Below are 20,008 nucleotides of genomic sequence, written 5' to 3' on the forward strand. Positions count from 1 at the left end.
AATAAAAATCCCAGCCTGATGCAGTCAATTCACATCCATTAACTAACTGAAGGAAAATTTTCAGTTTTCTGGAGTCACTAAAGTTTTATAAAATTGTTTCCTTTGGTCACAGGGTTGTATAAACAGAAAAGTCATACTGAATGTATCATGCATGCTCTTGCAGAATGTTGGCTTTCCAGTTTATTGCTATTACTACTCATGAGATAATATGCAGGCTACTGGATCATCACTGCTGTTCACTATTCTTTGCAGCCACAGAAGCAGATGATAGACACCCTTTTCCTATGAGTTCAAAATGGACTCATAATTTGTCATTAAAGCTGCAAAAACTAGTCTTTAAAAGAATGTTTTTTCTTCCTCCCTTTCCCTTTCCCTTTCCCTTTCCCTCTCTCCCTCTTTCCCTCTTTCCCTCTTTCCCTTTCCCTCTTCCCTCTTTCCTTTTTTCCTCTGTCTTTTTGAAAGGGTTAAGTATTTTTACTTCCTGAATTTCTTGTTGAGCTTTCCTTCTGTGTCTCTTGTATTCTACAGACACTGTAGAAGATGAAATGGAAATGGCCACAGTACGACATAGACCTGAAGCTCTTGAACTGCTGGAAGCACAGAGTAAATTCACAAAGAAGGAACTTCAGATCTTATATAGAGGTTTCAAGAATGTAAGCACTTCCTTTTTGAATTTGCAAACTGTTTATGGGATGTACCACTGAAGTCTCAGCTGTGTAAGAGTGACTAGCAGTGCAGCTCATGTGATTCAGTAGCTAAATACTGCATATCTGATCAGATGAGGAAACAATCACTCTGAAACAATTGGTCTAAAGTCATTAAACTATTTAATGAACAAAAGATGCAGACAAAATAGAAAGCATCAAGGAGAGAATAATTATAATTTAGTAGGAGAAGTTAGTTACTTATTCTTAGTAGAATAAGTATAAATTATATAGTAGGACCTTGTTCAAAAACAAATTGAAAGTTGTGTTGAGGTTGTTTGTCTAAGGATGCAATAATGGAAGAGCCCTGAAAAATTTGGTCAGAAGAAAGAAGTTGATGGTTGTACTCACAGGAGCCGTCACAAGAAGTAATTGATTTCAGCTGCACTAGATGACTTTTTTATTTGGTGAACAGCTGTAGATAACTTCATCAGTTCTCACTAGTTCTACAAATATATAAACTTCCTATATCCCTTTACTAGGAGTAATTGTGATTTTTTTCTGAAAACGTGTGATGTAGTGGCAGGTCCAATGTTTTATTTGGCAGGGATCCCAACTGAGGGCCCCAGTACATGGGTGTAGTCTGACTCATTTTCCAGTGTGTACAGCTGCCCTGTAGTGCTGGGCTTGGTTTTGACTTGTGAGGCATGCATGGCTAGCAAAGAAATAAAACTCAAAAAGATGTTAGTAAGTAGTATTGAACTCTGTTTTCTTAATTTTTTTTTCTCTATTTATTTTACTATCCTTTATCTGATTAAAAGAATATGTGGAATATTGAATGCAGTTAACATTTAAAATATTTTAAAATAAAGCTGAGGCTAAAGATTAATTTAATTGCATTTATCACCTTGTAGTTTAATTTTTCTTTCACCCTTCTTGGGTGAAAATGGACGATCTATTGCCCATGACATTTACTACTCAGATGAGTTAATAAAACCACAATGAGGCTCCATTATGGAATCAGAGAAGATATCTTCAATAGCTTGTAAAAGAAGTGTAAATCTTGCAGAGTTCTTTGCTCTCCTGCATTCTGTAAAGAAAGCAAGACATGCAAAGAGATGTTTTAAACACATATTTTATCAAAAGCTTACAGTGCAAGCAAGACAGTCACTTAATGTGTCCTGTCTGTATCATTCTCAGTTCCAGAAAGTATATAATGTTGGCATGTTAGTGATTAACAGTGATTGCTCTTAAAAGCTTTTCATTTCCTCAGGGTTCCAGAGAACATTCCCCTACTAATGACAATATTCTCCAGGCATTGCAAATCATGATCTAATGTCCCTAATTATCTAAGGCAAAAAAAGTACAAAGTATAGAAGATAAAATAAGCCTTCTGTCTTTTTCTCCAAGAATAATTATTTTTAGAGTTTCAGAAACTAAGAACCTTGATATTTCTTTGCATAAAATGAAGTATGGAGAAAGAGAATAGGTTATAAGGAAGTATTTTAATTTATACCTTTTTATGGCATTTTCTGAAAAGAGGAATTCCAGCTCTTCATATTCTTTACATCAAAGGAATGTTGATGGTAAAACATGGTAAGACATTTTTATCCATTTGTTTCATTTCCTTATCAGTACATGATAATTCAAGACATGCATGTATAACATATCTTAGACTAGATAGAGTTAATGGGCATGAACTTCAGTGTTTTTTTGTGTAATATCATTGTAAAGTTATCAATTATGATCTAAAATGCTGTAAAGCATGCCGAGGGTTAGTGACTGTTATAAAGATAAATCAGTTTAAAGTAGTATTCTTTAGCCCAGGCATTAGATTTCAGAAATGGATGATTTCAAGCTTTTTTATTGAGTTGGAGTTTGTTTTATTTACTCATATTAACAGTTTCTACTGCAATATATTGTGCTAGATCACAGTTCTGTAATCACTTCGGAGAACTGGTAGGACAAGTCTACCTCAGCTCTCTGAGCACCTTGTCTATGCTGATTAGTTTACCTTTCCTGTCACATATCTATCTTTTATTGAGTATATCTTGAGTGGCTTTGGTGGGTACTGATCCACAATGGCATTTCAATGTCTCCCATGGTCTGTGCTTGGACCATCCCCCCCTTACAGTGCTCCATCATCCTCTTCTGCCTGCCACAGGCCACCTGTCTTCTCACATTATCATCCAGCTTGGTGCTATCCTGCCAGTATTTCCAAGCACAGATAAGCCTGTGTGCTTCACATGTCTGCTTCGTGTACCAACATCTCCTGGGTGCCACCCAGCTGGACACTGGCTTTGCTTTATTGAACATGAGCCAGCAAATGTGTCTGTCTATGCAAAAAAGGCAGTTCTGCTTTAGGTAAGGCATTTCCAGCAGGTTGAGGGAGCCCTGGGAGGCCACTCCAGCCCTTCACTCAGCACTGGTGAGGCCACATCTGGAGTGCTGTGGCTTGTTGTGGGATCTCCAGTAAAACAAAAGTACGGACATACTGGTGAGAGTCCAGCAAAGGGTCACAAACATGTTTAAGGAACTGGAGCACCTCTCCTGTGGGGCAAGGCTGGGAGAGCTGAGACTGATCAGTCTGGAGAAGAGAAAGCTCAGCAGGGATCTTACCAGCATATATAAATATCTCAAGGGAGGGTGTAAAGATAGAGCCAGGCTCTTTTCAGTAGTGCCCAGTGCGAGGGCCAGAGGCAGTAGGCACAAAGTGAAACACAGGATGTTCCCTCTGTACATCAGGAAACACTTTTTCACTGTGAGGGTAACTGAGCACCAGCCCAGATTGCCCACTGGGTTTGTGTCATCTTCCTGTTTGAAGATATCCAAAAGTTAGTTCTCTGGACATGGTCCTGGTGATCCTCTCCAGGTGGGCCTGCATATGCAGGAGTGTGCAACCAGATCCCTTCCAACCCCAGCCATTCTCTGAGTCTGTGATATTCTGTTTAATCTTTCCACTAAGAAGGAAACTACTGAAAAGATTTAATGAAAGACACAGGCACATACATATTTAACATGATGTCATAAAAATCTTGTGCAGATCCTACCTCTGTGCTTTATGCTTTTTACCTGATATTTGCCTGTCTTACTATCTTTTCAATAATTTAAGTATATAAAGCAAGATAAATTAAAGCATGAACTTAAATTACTGTCGTTCTACTGATGTTGAGGTCCTGTTGGATGAAATTAGCAGCATTCTACAGCACATTAGTACTAATTGAAAAGCTTTTGTCTATAGAATCTCACTTCAGCCTGCTTATTTCTCTGAATGCTTTTGAGTTTTAGGATGTCTCTTCTGAGATAGGAATGAACAGAACTTTTTACAGCTTACCTCCAGTTATTTGTTATTTCTGACTTCAAATTGCTTACGCGTAATTCTGACTGACTTCAGATAAGAAAGCAGTAAAATACACGTGCATTTCTGTAGTGTTGATGATTATAAAGTTTGATTTATTATCATCAATTTGATTTTCCACTGAACCCAAATTACATGCAAAATCCAGGCAGAAGGAGCACAGGGTCTCACAGAGCATCTTTGTGTGTATATAAACACCTGAAAGCTTTAGAAAGTCTCAGATCACATTGCAGTAGAGCTGATTCTCTGAGTAAGCAAGAGCTAGAGTATAATTGCAGGAAATGCTCAAAGATGATTGAAATGCCTTTGGGACAATGGCTGTTTTGGTAGAACTCAAAGTCAACATTTAAAATTAAAGGGGATATACACTAAAGAAAATGTAAGGAGGTGGGATAAGCACCTTTAGATGACATAACAACTATTAGAGGGAAAATTATCAAGGGAGAGCTTATGTCTATATTAGGTAATTTAGCCATTTTTAAGCTTCTATAATATCCTTGAAAAATGAGCTTAATATAAGGCCTACACCCTTCTCGGGCTGAAAAGGTTGTCCCCAGCACTCTGGCTTTACAATGTTCCTGTGCTGTTGATGAATTGTTGCTCAGGTGCCATCACAGTGGGACATTTCCAATTTGTATTTGGCTTCCTGTCATCCCATTTCTTGTAAATTGAAATTGTGATTGCTACAGTCGTTAACCTTTCAAACCAACAGCTCTGTGGCAGTCCTAGTATAAGTGGTACTTCACAATAACTTGTGCAGACTATCAAGCATGGACTCAACATGTGGTCTTTCTTTCTCATCTGTCCATTGATAGATCTCTCCTAGTTTTAAAAACATCCATTTAAAAAATACCTAGATAATCCTTTTGCTGCACAAAAGATGTTCCTGTACTAAATTTAAATGTTAATAATCTTTTCATTTTTGTTGATTATTCCTCTAAAATTTTTTGTAGAGCTCTGTGTTGGGAAACTCCTGGGCTTTTCCAGAAAACTGGAAGGATTTTTCATGAGTCTTTTATCTTACCTGGCTGTATGTCAGAGAAAATGTAAATTGAAGTAATAAATGCATAAAAATGTCTGTAGACACATACTGGTGCTTTAAATAGGCAGCTCCACACTTATGATATTTATTGGGAATTTTTAAGATGCTTTCTAAGACACTTTTGTTCCCTTTTGCAAATGAGACAAAGAATGATCGTAAGAAAATAAATCTGACAGTGTTACAGCTCAAAGATCGGTTCTCTCATCACACTACCCATCTATGTACATAAGTTGAAATATGATAATTTATTAGAGATTTTTCTATTTCAGTTATGATTTGATGGAAGCACTGTATTACTGTATGTTGCATTTGTGAGTCTCACAGAAAGCTTAATGGAAGCTAGCTAGTTTCAGAGGTGATAAAGCTCATTTATTGATTGTCTGAAGCATTTGAGTTTTGTATTTGAACATTTTCCCATTTAATTAGAGTTTAAAAAAAAAGAAAAATTATAAATTTTGTGAAAGCAATTGAGATTTAGAAGAGCAGAATACAAATTATTTTCACTGTATAAATAATTTGTCTACGCCTGCAACTTTTTGCTTAACAATGAAGATGAAAGTTGGGTGTATAATGTGCATTTTGCAGGATATGCACTAACTTGTGCAAAAGCTGAAACACCTCAATGTAATTTTGAGTACCAAAGTTAAAATTTTCAGAATGATTAAACTTTTCTTAAATATTTGTATGCATGATATTCACACTGTGACACGAAATAACTCACAGAAGCAGGCTAGATATAAAAGGAAAGAAAAAGAACCTAAAAAAGTAAACTTTATTTTCTGACTCTACTATATATAAAATAGCAAAAGTGACAGTGGATTGGAGGGTGAAACTGCCGCCTCTTCAACCACACTGGTCAAACTAACAGTCCATCAATTCTCTCTACCTACAAAGAAGAATGCAAAACAATCATTATTTAAATGAACATGCATGAGATAATTCAGTTGAAATATGTAAATATCAGAAGGTATAGGAACTTCTTAGAAGAACTTTAAAACACTCAAAAGAACAGGGCGACATTCTAGGAACACTATATACATTTGGTTTTTCACAGCAATTGGAAGCTACTTGGTAAGAAAGAATGTATGAAAAATGTATGTCAGTGTCTACACATGGATGGCTTTTACCTTTTTGGCTGTGCTGTTTGCACAGCCTCTGACCTATGGGAAATAGAGATGTGCAGTTCTGTATTTCACTTCTGTCTTTCAAGTGTAGTTTCTAAAATAATCAGTGTCTTGATTAGAAATGATTTAGTACAAATTGAAATCTTGTACTGACAGGGGTCATAGACATGTGACTATTAAAGAGATGAAAAATTTTTAACTCATTGCAAAGAGTTAAAATTCCTCTGTGATGATCCAAAACAGAGATTTTGAACCTCCATTCCATTTTCCTTGCTTTCTTACTTAACTTTTTCCACCTGTTCTAAAGCATGACAAGGGACAATGACAACATAATCCTCTTAGTTTATATCTCTGGAACATTCAATATTATGAAACAGAGGCTTTCATGCTACAAGAAATAATATTTTAGCTTGGATCAGCTTTCTCTGAACTGGCCATGTCACCTATCTCACAGAGACAATAGGATTGTTCAGTTCAGTTCAGATTGATATTCAGTTCTACACTGAACCTCTATGTTTGTATTGCAATAAGTAAATGCAGATTCAAGATTAATACAGACCAGAACAGAGAGGGAAAACCCCAAACTGAACATAAGTGGAAATGGCACTAATGCAAGAGTATTTTGCCCCTGACATCAGGCCTCCAAAGCTTGCTCTTGTAGGTGAAGTAGTTTAGAGCCTAAATATGCTTTTCAACCTCCCATGTGGAGCCCTCGGACAGCAAGGAAGATGTTTCATTTGACCAGCAGTCGGTGCAGTTGCTTTTCCTTAAGATTTGATGACTGTCTGTACAAGTCTTAGGTCTTCACAGCATGCAGTCTTAGTAAGATCTTTCCAGATGCAGAATTTCTGACCCAGCAGAAGAGAGCCTAGAAGAAAAATATAGATCAGTTAAAGGTTTCTACAGGGTTTCCTTGGCTAACATGAATCAATACTAAAACCATTTGAGCTGTATCCCTCTGTGACTCTGAATATCAAACAGGGGATGCTCTACTGGGCATCAGTGCATGAGACGTTCCCATTGTGCTGAAAGCTTTTGCAGAGGTGCTGACCCCTCTGCACAAAGCAGTGTTTGAACACCAGTGTTGTGGACATGCAGAGGTTGTACATAGAAAGTACCAACAACTTGTCTTTTCAGATAGACATAGTGATGACAGCTGAACAGGTTGTGCATCAAGCATATAAACCTGCTGAACTGTGGGCATAGAAATGCCAATAAAATGGAAAAAAGTAGATGGAAGTTCTAAATCTTACAAGAAAATCAGATAGTAGTAATTTAAACTGAAAATTAACATTCCACTATGTTAGAAAACTCCTGCGACTTGTTTATGTTAATAAACTAAACAATAGACAACAGCATAATGAAGCTGAAGCAAGTAAACCTAGAAGCTAGATACTTAGTGTGCTGTCAATAGACAAACTTCTGTAAATCTTTTTCTGTCTAAGGCTTCAGTAGACATGTACAATGCACATAGCTCAAATCTGCCTTTTAAAAAGTTGAGTTCTTGTTTTCCAGTTGTGCCTCAGATCAATTGTTTTATAAATTTTAGATGACTGAAGAACAACTTCAAAATAACCAGCCCTTGCCAAGGAAGAATTTTGTTATTATTCATTCATTTGGCATTCATTTGTTAGGGACTTAGAAGGAGCTCTTCCATATTTCAAACAAGGCTATGTGAAAATCTTTTAACAATCTGAGCAATAAATAATTCTTACATTCATCATATATTTCCTTTGAGTGTTAATAAAGAGACTTGAAACATTTCAAGTTTTCAAGTAAAATAGTTTGGAAGTACAGTTTGACAAACCTAGAGAATAGTTGCCATCACAAATTTTCAGATCTTGGTGTGTTCAGCAGAGGTATTTGTTTCAATTAGTCTCACAGTTACTAGCAGAGATTGAAAGCTTCTTTCTGAAAGTTAATAATGACCTCAGTCCCTACACTTCTATTCATCTCATGGCTTGCACAAGACACTTCACGTTGTGCTCACTAGGGAAAAAATGTCATCTGACTCACCAAGGACAGTCTTCATAATAGTGACTGCTCGCTCATGAATTATCTCTGAAAAAGGTGGGTGCCAAATCTCTAATTAAGAAACGTACAAAAAGACTGTGACTTAAATACCCAGTAATAGTAGTCCACCAAATGCCTCTAAAGTTCTTCTTTGTAAAAAAAAAAAAAAAAAAGTCCACATTAGATTTTAGTGGAATTTTATTGTTCTGTATGCTTGTGAGCCCCTCCTATTTGGAATTGGCAATATCCTGTCCTGTGCTCTGGTGTGCTCTCCCTGGAGCTCACAAGTGCCAGGCTGACACTTGAAGCACAGTGCAGACCTTCTGCTTTACCAGCCAGATGCTCAGTGTAACTCATCTGCTGGAAGAGCTGTTTTCTACCACATGAGCCTTTATGTGCAACAGTTTGGAATATAAATGTTTATGTTCTAGAATACGAGCGGCCAAATGTCATCTTTGGCTACAGCTCACTGCAGTTGGTTTTTGCAGCATCTGGGCTAAGCACTACAGAGCCTGGGCTTTGAGTTATGTGCACTGGTTGGATTTTGGTTTCTGGGTAATCACTAACATTAAAGAAGTAACTTTTGGTGCAATGCGGCTCTGATGATGTTGTAATTTAAAAATTTAGTAAGGAGACACCTCTTACTCTCCTTTCTCTGCCCATCCCCTTTTCTTCATAAGCTGCAATATATATTAACTGCAACTGCTATAAACATTGTACTTTATAACACACAGCTTAACATAAACTTGTTCTGTGAGAATATTTATTAGTTGAGACAGCAGCATTCAAAATCCCTCTACCTGGCTTTCTTGCTACCAATTTCCTTACATTCAAATATTTTGTGTACAAAATACTATAATTCTTTATTTAATCTTTTACTAAATTGTCTCTCTGTTCCCCTCCAATTTGGATGCAGCATGTGGACACACATATTTTCAGGTGGGGATCCTAAGCCTGCAAAATGAGGGGAGAGGGAATAAATATACCTTCTGGTGAAACTTCTTGATGGTGCAGTTCAGCCTTATGGGCTCTATGGACTTGATAGATAAATCTTATTTGTGCTGGACTCAGGTATTTGTCATGGATCCCAGAAATTTCCAAATTATTTGGATCTTTATATTTTTTTCTACTTTAAATTTCTGATCGATGTGAACAAAATTAGCAACATACAGGTTTTGTCAGAAATAAGTGAAACAGTCCTTTCTTTATTTCAACAGAATTATTTTTTTTTTTTACAAATGTCTTTAGATCAACATCTTTGCTAAAAATAAACGCTGGTAAATCTTCAAATAAAATAGTAAATCACAAGTGACAAAGCCTCTAGGTCAAGTCTTTCAGTATCAGGGAAGTTTCTTACAAGTCTTGGGACAACCTGCATTTACCTTTGAGTGAAAGTGTTTGACAGAGCCCGTATTCTTTAGATCAGCTGGACATTTGTGCAGTTGCACTTCAGTTATGTGACTGATTCTCATATTAGCTTTCAAGTAATGGAATTTATTCAGCCCAATGAATTCCATTGTGAAATATTCTTAAAAGATCTTAGATACGGTAAGTGTCAGAGAAGAAATAGGAGCCAATAACTCAGAAGACAGCATGATTCAGTAAAAACAGCATGAAACTAGAACTCTAAAGACTCCAACCTTTTGGCTCTCTGGCTGGCTTATTAACGGCCACACACCTTTAAAAGCCTTAACTATCACACTAAAAAGCCTTCTGGGTTCCCTGAGACCATTATACCAGTGCTTCAGGGCCTGCGTGGGCTCCACATTGACAGCTGCCTAATTTAATGTCTCTGGTCTGACAGCCAAAACCTTTCAGAGGGTCCCTGGCTATCTGAGAGATTGCTTCTCAGCCATTGATCAAAGCCTCCTCTAACACATCTTGGGAACAAAGTGGGGAGTACCAGTGGGGGGGCTGGTAGCTGTGGGAAACTGAACTTTCCCAGGAGCTGGAGATAGCAAAGTTCATCCCTAGAGGAGAGGAAAATGAACACTGAATTCCTCGATGTTAAGAGCGAAATGTGTGGGCAGTGTATTTGAGGGAGATACTTTACCCCTCAATGGCCAAGCTCCGTGTCTGTCAAGTAGAAATCACAGTAAACTCGTGCCTGAAAAAACACTGATCTAGGAAGCACTTTATGTGTACTTTATGTATTTCTAACAATTATTTACTCACTCCATTGATGCATCTCTGACACTGTGATCAACTTCACAGTGGCCTCACAAAAAAGTACGACTTTTCAAAGTGAACTCTCAGTGACTGAATATAGCAGTATTTTTATCTGAAATACTAGCTACAAGCAATTACAAATATCAGAACAACAACATGATTATGATTTTTCTGGTGATTTAAAATGTCAGCATTAAACACTGTATTTAGATGCACAGGCTACCAAATCAATAGTCTACTTCACTGAAAAATAGGTATTGTACCACCCCTGTAATGGAGCATAAGTTACAGCAGTATTAATTTCTTATTTTGTTCTCAAAATCAGTGGTTATGGAACAAAGACAAATTTAATGTGCCATAAACTTAGCAGACTGTGCAAGAAGTTTTTTATGTCCAGCAATTTCAGCCTCAATGTATCTCCATAAGGAATGATACAACTATGAGAAAGAAATACAATTTTTAGGCCTAAACTGGTTGACAGATGACTTTTTTAGATGTATCTGATTCTCTAGTTATCTCTTTTTATTCTTCTTGTTGCCTGTTTTAACTGAGAAATATCTTCTCCTTTTTTATTTCTCTATGTTGTTCATGTTTTCATAAAAATATGCCAGCAAATATCAATCACCATTTATATAGGTTTATATAAGTATTCGGTTTCAATTAATTGACTTATGCTACAAATTTTAGATATGCTCCAAAAGCAATGTATCGAGTACCCACATATGAGGAAAGGAAAGCTCCAGAACAGTCTGAAGGAGATTCATATAGTTCATTTAGATATTTTCTTGTGCTAAAAAAATTATCAGTTCATATGCCTTGCTAAACTTCAAATTCCATTCTGATGCTTTTCTCATATCTTTGATATACAGGAATAATATCTCCTTTATAAGCAGGAATACAATGGTACATCTTCCCTTGTCTTATGGAAATGTTCACCCCTCCTTCTCAAAAGGATTTAGATGTATGGCCACAAAGCCCACTCTGGTCCTTCCATGATCACCATGAGCAATAGAGCTCTTGTGGTAAAGTGTCTTCTCCTTATCAAGGACCTGCACTCTAGGGAGACTTTTGGGCAGCAGAAATAAAGTGTCAGTGTGCTGTGCTGGTGGACTGGGTGAGCACAGAAGTGACAGTGAGGTTTTGATACATGGGGAGGGGACCCTGTCTCAGACACTGAGTGCCAGAGTTCCTCTAGGATGAGGCACTGCCCTCACTGTGTGGACAGGGAAGAGGCATTTCTTCCCACAGACCACATCTCTCACCCACAGCAGCCTCAATTCACATCATTGCCTCAATTGTGTCTGATTTTCCCCACTGTACTTGGTGAATCAGCTCCAAGTTATGCTAATGTCAGGCTCAGTTTTATAAATATTTATGCAGGTAAGCACATTTGTTCTTCTGTTTGCACTGCTGGGGCCCTTCTCCTGAGAAAAAGTGTTGTTAGTAATGGAGAAAGTACAAACCTTTGTTAAAGGGTAAATGTATTACCATATAAAATATAAATAATGAGCACAGTGTTTGATTTTCAGTGTCTAAACCAGTCCCCATTGAATTTTATGTTCTTTGCCATTTCTGCAAGCTGGCAAGAGGCTGTAGGCACTGAAATTCCTTGGTATTTTCATTGTATTTAGCACTAACCAAATATTGACCTGTCTGCCTTTACCATTGCACGTCTTTGAAAGAAACAAAGAACAACCTCTCTGAAAAATACTGGAATAGCCTGACATGGGACACACTTCATGCCTGACTATTTTTCATTCAGTCACGTGTCTCAGGAATGCAAAATTGAGTATTCTTACTTCATTATTAAAATGAAAATTTGGTTTGATGTCAGTACTTAGTATCAAGATCCAGTTGATTGACAAGCATTTAAGACAGGATATAGAATATTTTTTCATCCTGACAAGCTGTTTCTCCTTCATAAATACCTTGAGCTATATTCAGGCTTTTCCATTTTCTGATATGGCTGTGGTGCAAGTCCACTAACATTTAGCACAAAGTTGTTAGTACAGTTTCTTCCTCAGTGAATCTTCCACTCTTCAAGGATACAAGGAGCTTTTAGGATAAACAAAAGCACCCTCATGTAGGAAAAACAAAATAAGTGCCTCCATGATTTTAAAGAATGGAATTGACCTACCTTAAAATATTGCTTTTAGGGACTGGTAATCTCCATTCTGCTCAACAGAATCACTTGAGTGGGTCTAACAGAGTACACCCAAGGGACTAGCACTTGCTAATGTGGAGCTATTCCTCCTCCTCTCACCTAGGATTTCAGCTGATTTGAAAGGACTTGATTAAAAGAACTCACTTGGGAATGTGTTAAAAGCAAGTCACTGAAGCAGTGCTCACCTAAATGCAGCTTTTCCCAAGAGGGTGAGCACCTTGTGTTTGCCAAAGTGTTTACAACAAACTGCACTGCTGAAGTATGGGTTCTGCTGCATTTAGTTTAATTATATTTCCTGCTTATTTGTCAAGTCAGGACTGTAAAATGCCATCCTGCAGTGACAAGTAAGGGCAGAAACACTATGCACCACTCAGATGCCTGGGACTCATCCATGAAGTTTGGTGCATCAAGCTTTCGGGTGAGCTTTTAAGTTCAAATCTTTAGCCATGTTGTTTACTGTTGTTTTACTGCCAGTGCTAATAATAACAAACGGAAAATTTCACTAGTTAGTGGGCATTGCTAAACAAGGAATGGCTCTGATTAAAAGCATTTGCTGGCACCTCGCCTGCTGAGTTGAGGAAGCAGCCAAAGTGTTGATTGTTATTTACTGTGTGAAGCCACACATGCTGGATGTGAGCCAGTTCTTTTATTTCTGCTTGTTTTCCTCTGAAACTGCCATAGCAAGTAGGGGGTGGAAAGAAGCTTTTGTTCATTAGAGTATCCTCCAGTGTGAGGCTTAAAATGTGGTACATCTTTGCTGTGCCACAGGGAAACATTATTTTATCTCTTCTACAGGTGGCTAAGTAGAAGCCAGTTTTGTGTTTTACCTGATGAGACAAAGCTTGAAAAGTGTTTTTACATGTATTTCACCAATGGATGTCAATGGAGATGCTGCCAAATCAAAACTGCCACAACATTCCTAGAAATGTAGACTGTTGCCACTGAGCTATAAAATGAGTTTACAGCTCCTGTGGAAGAAATGAAAATGCAACAACCTGAGGTGTTCCCTCTGTGAGTCTTTAGCTGAAGTAATCCTACTGTACTTTAAGTTAAGGAGGAAAGATCGAAAGGAAAGTTGTCCCTTTAGACCCAGTAACTAGTGCTCTCTGTTTGGGTCTGCCTTCTTTCTTTTGAGTCTTATAAAATAGCTTAAGCTTTGCACTGGTAACCAAATAGGCAAATTCATTGGAAGATTTAAGAGTAGGGACAAAAGACTTTCTGAGGTAACTGTCCTTAAGTGTTCCTAACCATTTCCCTAACCATTCCTTGTATGTCTTTCATCCCATGCAGCTTCTATAAAGACTGGAGAAAATATTTTTTTTCCCACCATCACTATTAGCTCTCTAGGCTCACAACTATATTCAAGGAAGCAAGACTAGAGTAAGTTTGTTTGTGTTCTGATCTATAAGTATTGATTCTGCAATAAATGAAAACAAGAGCAAACTATCTTAGGGAGATATTTGGGCCCTCTTGAAGAAAATAAATCTGATCCAAGATATAATTTTGGTTACACATATTTCATCATTCATCACTTTCTTTGTTACAAGATCTTTCTATATGATGGCATGGAAGTTATTTCTAAAAATGCAAACCAAATATTTTTTTCAGTAAAGAATAAGTACTGTGAAAGCAATTTTTATAGCCCACTCCTGAGAAAACTAGCATGAGAAATTAAATTTAAAAAAAAAGAAAACCAAGAACTAATTCAATTTCAATAGACAGGAGGTTAAATTAATAGCTGTCCCTTTCCTGGTAACACAAAATATAGAATTGAAAATTGAAGTTAAAAACAACAGTGGTTTTCAATATAATTGAATTGAACATAGATTCTTTATTAGAGAAAATGAGTGAAAATCCACCAAACTAGATCATTATAAATCATTATAGATCATTATAAATCTATTCATATGTAGAACATATATTGTTATACATAGTGGGAACAATATTCCACAGATGAAGAGCATATTAATTCTGGCCTTAAATTTTTCATAAAAACTAATTTCCAGTAGTGTAATAAATAAAAATTTAAAACCCTCACACCACCTTTTATTTTGAGCTTTTACAATTTCTGCTCTCTGAATATCTTCATGTGTCTTACACATGTTAATATACTGGGACTCAACTCTCCTATGAAGTAGGAAAGGCTTTGAGCCAGTACTCTTGACTGGGCAGCCGGTGCACCTGTGTTCAAAATTGTCCTTTACCCATCCCTTCCATGGCAGTCTCTGCTCTTGTCTCTGCATGTTTCTTGATAATGAACAGCAGCTCCTTCAGCAGCCTTTCAGAAGAAAGGCAGGTAAGGTCTGGACTTGTTCCATTATAGCATAGGCCTGGGCAGACCCCAGAATGATAGGTGTAAAGATAGAATAAAACAAATTGTCATCCTTTGTGAGTAGTTAGAGACACTCTCCTGCCAATCATCCTCCCAGTGCTTTGACAAACTGGCTTTTACTGTAGGCAAACTGCAAAGTTCAAGGAGAACACAGAGCTGGGTGAATTATGTAACTGCCTGCTCAAAAGAGCCAAGGCAGGTATCTCTTCTGTAGTCACTGCAATTACCTCATATGTGCACTGCTTTCCTAAAAACTTCCTCAAAGCTCCCATTTGATGTGCTGACATGTTGAATGATAAATCTATACAAAGGAAACTAAATGTTTCTGTCCTTCAGGTAGTTTAAAAAAGAGGGGTTTAAATGCAGGAGCCCAAATACTGACAATGCAGCAGTCCAGAAGGCACCAGTTCAAAGAAGCTGATCAAAGAAATTACTGTCTAGAATAGAATGCAAAGACATGGGGTTTTCCTTTTAGGTCATAGCTGAAGCAACCCCTTGAAATTTTACCAAAACCGAATGGACAATACTTAGCTTGTATTTCCACCTCTGCGAGTTTGTTGCTCTCTTGGGGACATCTAGGGCAGGAAAACAGCAGCTGTCTTCTCCCTACATAATCTTCTGTTATTTATTCTTCTAGAAGTACTTAAAGAAAAAGAAAATAAAAAAGGAGCATTAATATAGTTGCCTGTAATTTCTTAAAATCTGTATTAATGACAAAAAGTCTTTTGAACTGTCTGACTATTCCCAGATTTTTTTCCAGTCTTAATTTCTCATGCTTTGTTCAGTCACATTTCAAATATTTCAAGAGAGAGGTTTTTCTCTGAATTAGGTTTCTGAGACTGCTTCACAGGCTAGTGCATGGCATCTCTTTTAAGCATATCTTTTGAGATATTTTTTATACTACACTTGTTTTCTTTTTAACAACTTCAAAACCTTCTCTCCCCCAGACACCTCATTTTGTTTGCATCATCTGCTTTGAAGTCCTGCTAGAGTAAGTTCACTTTTATTAGCTGCTGCAGGATTTTTACCCTGCTCTTGGTGTTTCTTCGATGTTGGCCAGTAGTGTGATCAGCACTCCAGAAATGCCATGCAGCCCCTTTTCACAAAGATAATTTCTAATATGTGTTCTGTGTTTTTTATGAAATAATCCAGTACCAAAAGTGAACTCTGTATGAGTACTTTCAGGACAGAAAATTAATCACACTTTCTCTCACTTCAAAATAAATAGGTGATGAAATCTATTATTGATGAATATAGCATGGACAAGTTTATTTATATTTACTACCAGGAAACTAATTACAAAATTACAAATTTATTTGGTTCTTAATTTACAGTAAATTACAAATTTATTTATTCTTGGCATGCAGCTCTAAGATAGGTCAAAATTTCAGTTTAGCCCTGTTGGTACTTGGTAAATACATCTTTAATTCTAAAAGCATTCCCAAGTAAAATGGCTACAATATGCATGAATTAATATATTCAATTATAGATATTTATTAAATCAAATGAATGAAATAATTACATTTCTTAGTGGGAAGTATTTGGTCAGATTCAACAGCATAAACAAGAAGGAGGCTGAAGGCTAATTCCTAGAATGCACATAGAGCTTATAAATGCATGCAAAAAGAGAAGATATTTAAATCAATGGATGTGAACATGTATCTAAAATGAAGCAGTATGAAAACTGAAAGAGCAGAGGCAGCATGGGATGGGAAATTTGTCATGCAAAATTCTATAACTGAAAGATATTCAAAGTTGCCAAAACTCCAGCTTTATCCATCATTCAAAATTGCTATTCAGACAAAAGTCTGAGCTTTGAGTTTGTTTCTCCTTCATTATCTTTTCTATGTTTCACTGTTTCTCTGGTTTTGTGTCTTCTTGGTTTGCCTTTTGTCTGAAAAGGATGTTGATTAGGTAGTAAAGAAAAATCACCTACTGCAGTATTTTTAAAAATACTGAAGGAGAGTTGTCTTAGACAATATGAGGCTAAATAATTTACAGGGTTTGGAGTGGTTCATAAGAACATGTGCTGGAGGTGTAATTTCCCAGCAGCGAAATTGCAAGCAAGAGAGATCATCAAAAGGCAGGATCATATTTATTATTCTCTGTTTGTTTGTCAGTTTATATTATTTTCTCTTTAAAAGAGTGAGAACTGGAATCACTTCAAGTTGAACATTCCCTCCTTTATATTCTGCCGAAGGAAAATCTAATATATTAATGCAATTTTAAAAGATTGTCAAACAGATATTTGCTGTAACAAAATAAATTATATTCAAATCAAGGAAAGAAAGAATATAGGAAATTGTTTAAATAACCCTCTCATATTTTTCTTTCAAACTATTTAATTATTTCCCTCTCTTTTATAAGAGTTTAATGAGAGGTTAGATAGATTTTTTTAATTATAGTTGGTACAGTGGAAGAAGTCAGCAATAGCTTGACATAAAACCTTGGAGCATACTTAACAATTACAATATTTAATCTCTTTCCCTGAACTGCACAAATCTCTTGATAAACACAATAAATCCAGATTTATGAGTCAAGAAAAGTACAGTCATGGAGGTAAATTATGTTGGCCACCTATATTTTTAGAATTAAATTATTCAAGATCAGAAGTGTTCCCTGTCATGTAGAGTCTCAGAGGAAAGATGTGTGCTAAAGAAAGAAAAGTTTGAGCTGATATTTCTGGTAAATGTAATGGGCTAACATCTCAGATTTTTAATGAATGTCCTTAAGACACCATTTCTACAGACCTTCAAGGATGGAAAAGGTAAAATGTTACTGGCAATGCTGTGGCAAAGAACAGAGGAAACTGCAGAGGGACAAGCTAGAGAAACTCAAAATGTCATTCCTGGCTCAGCTAATATATAATTCTCTGAAGTATAGAATTCTCTGAGCCTGAAAGTAGGTTGCCTTTTCAAGCAATGATTCTTTCAAACAGTGTGGTGAAACCAGAGCTTATTAAGTAACATAAAAAAAAGAAGGACTGCCTTTAAAAGAGGTATGTAGATCATGTATTTCTCTAATAACAAAGGCTGCCAACTTATTTTGAACTAAAAAATAATAAATTGCATAGATTTTTGCAGAGTATCCTTAGTTCTCTAACATCACAACATTTAAATGCAGTCAGAAAATGGGACTCTCAGTCTTCAGAGCTTCAGACTAAGGACCCACAGAGTTGGAATTGTTGGCATTTCCTGCAAAAAGGGGAGTGCATTCTTTGGAAAATTAGTATAGTTTGAATGTCTTTGTCAGCCAAAGAAAAGGGAAAAAATTGTTTTACATGTTAATAAGCCATAGAGTTAGATGACCTTAAATGTGCATTTTGTCATCCATTAATCTATTAAGCTTCTGAGGAAAAAAAAAGACAACATCTGATCTATACAAATTCAAAAATACAGATTTTCTCTTTAATTCCTTCAAAATGTGCCCAGCAGAAGCCATTGCTTCTTTTTCTAAATTTCAAAATGCTGCATTGTTTTTTCACACTCACACCCATCTCAGGGTAAAGGCTGCTTATTCTTCCTCCTGCAGGTCTGGGAATGACATAGATCATATACATTATATGCTTGGAAGAGGAGTTTGTAAAATACTTTTGTTACGTTTTCTACATTGAATAACTATAATATTATTTCAATGAGTATCTAAATCCGCTGATGTTTACTTTATTGTGCTTTGAATCCAAGTAAAAATACTGCTCTTTTGCATACTCTTATACAACTCCAGAAGGCTTCCCAAAGACAAGCTGCATAGTAGAATCATAACATCATAGAATCATCAAGGTTGAAAAGATGTCTGAGGTCATCAAGTCCAACCATTAACCCAGTACTGCCAAATCCACAACTAAACCATGTCCCCAAGTGCCACACCTACACGCATTGAAATATCTTCAGGGATGGTGACTCAACCACTTCCCTGTGCAGCCTGTTCCAATGCTTGATAAACCTTTCAATGAAGAAATTTTTCCTTATATCCAGTCTGATCTTCCCCTGGGGGAACTTGAGGCCATTTCCTCTTGTCCTATTGCTTGTTATTTGTAAACCTGTTAGAAACCATAGAGACAGTGGCCTAGCTGACTAGAGTCTTTTTGGATAGCTGCTAAGAGAGAGAGATGTTTTAGAGTGCACTCATACCCAAAGACGTGACAGACAGGGAGATGCCTCCTCAATTATGGATTGCTTCTTACCTAATGAAGGGTGGAGGTTCATTTCACTGTTCCTCCCATTCCCCAAAGGCTTTGGTTCCAAAGGCAGTGTGGCCCAGCAGTCAGTATTTATTTCATCTTATTGAGACCTGAGCTCTAGCTCTGCCTGCATAAGTGACAGTCTCTGTGCCTAGGGACAAATAATTTTGTATTTGTATCCCTGACACTGATGCTTGTTTCTGGTTTTTCCATTAAACAGAATTCTTTCTTGCTATATGTTTGCATGTGCTTAGTTATGATGAAAAGCTAATTTAGCTAAGGATAATTGACATAAAAGCATGATAATCCTAGACCTAAAGATCTGGCATGCATTTCTCAGGCCATGCATTTGGCACTCAATTAGAGATTACACTATTTGTTTCTTAGCAGAAAGTGACAGAACTATGAATATCTCAGTGGTTTTTATTTGATGTAATTGAAATACTATTTTTTCTCATAGGAAAAATTGTTATTAAACTGGTAAAAAGATGTTACACTACTCTTGATCTCCATTTCCAGCTATTAAGTTTCCTGAGTTTAGGACTAGGAGCACCTATGTTTGAGTCCTCAGTCCAAATAGCATGATAATAGTAAAAAATAAATGTATGAACCTTAAAACTAAATTTGCATTCTCTTTTTTTCCTTTGTTTCTAAAAGTCCTTTTCTTTTAAAGAGCATACCTGGCTTTTTTCCCCCTTTTTTGCATTAACGAAGGAAGTAAGGCATAAAAGGAATGAAGTACATTGCCCAAAGTCTTCTGCTCAGTCTGGCAAAATCAGCTCTCTGGTCTTGGATATTTCTGCTTGACTTAGTAAACAATTACAGTATTTCTTGTGCTTTTCCTACCTTTTTGCATAAGTCATTGGTTTAACCATTTTTATTCTTCTCCTTCACTTCCTTTCATTTTCTTTGTAGTCATTCTATTCAGAAACTTCCTACATATTCTGTGTTACATATTTAAATTTATGAAAAAGATGTAAAG

The 20,008-nt window shown here is 36.6% G+C and overlaps 1 protein-coding gene across 9 annotated transcripts in view; it reads left to right on the forward strand.

Moving 5' to 3' along the window:
* The window catches only part of KCNIP4 (potassium voltage-gated channel interacting protein 4), a 385,281-nt gene that overhangs the window by 346,266 nt on the left and 19,007 nt on the right, over positions 1–20,008 (forward strand). For all 9 annotated transcript variants that reach the window (XM_053976051.1, XM_053976057.1, XM_053976053.1 and 6 more), the window contains one exon: positions 529–653. In XM_053976051.1, the coding sequence (XP_053832026.1) occupies positions 529–653 (125 nt within the window). The remainder of the gene's footprint in view (positions 1–528; positions 654–20,008) is intronic.

Source organism: Vidua macroura, chromosome 4 (assembly GCF_024509145.1).
Source record: "Vidua macroura isolate BioBank_ID:100142 chromosome 4, ASM2450914v1, whole genome shotgun sequence".
Taxonomy (NCBI): Eukaryota; Metazoa; Chordata; class Aves; order Passeriformes; family Viduidae; genus Vidua; species Vidua macroura.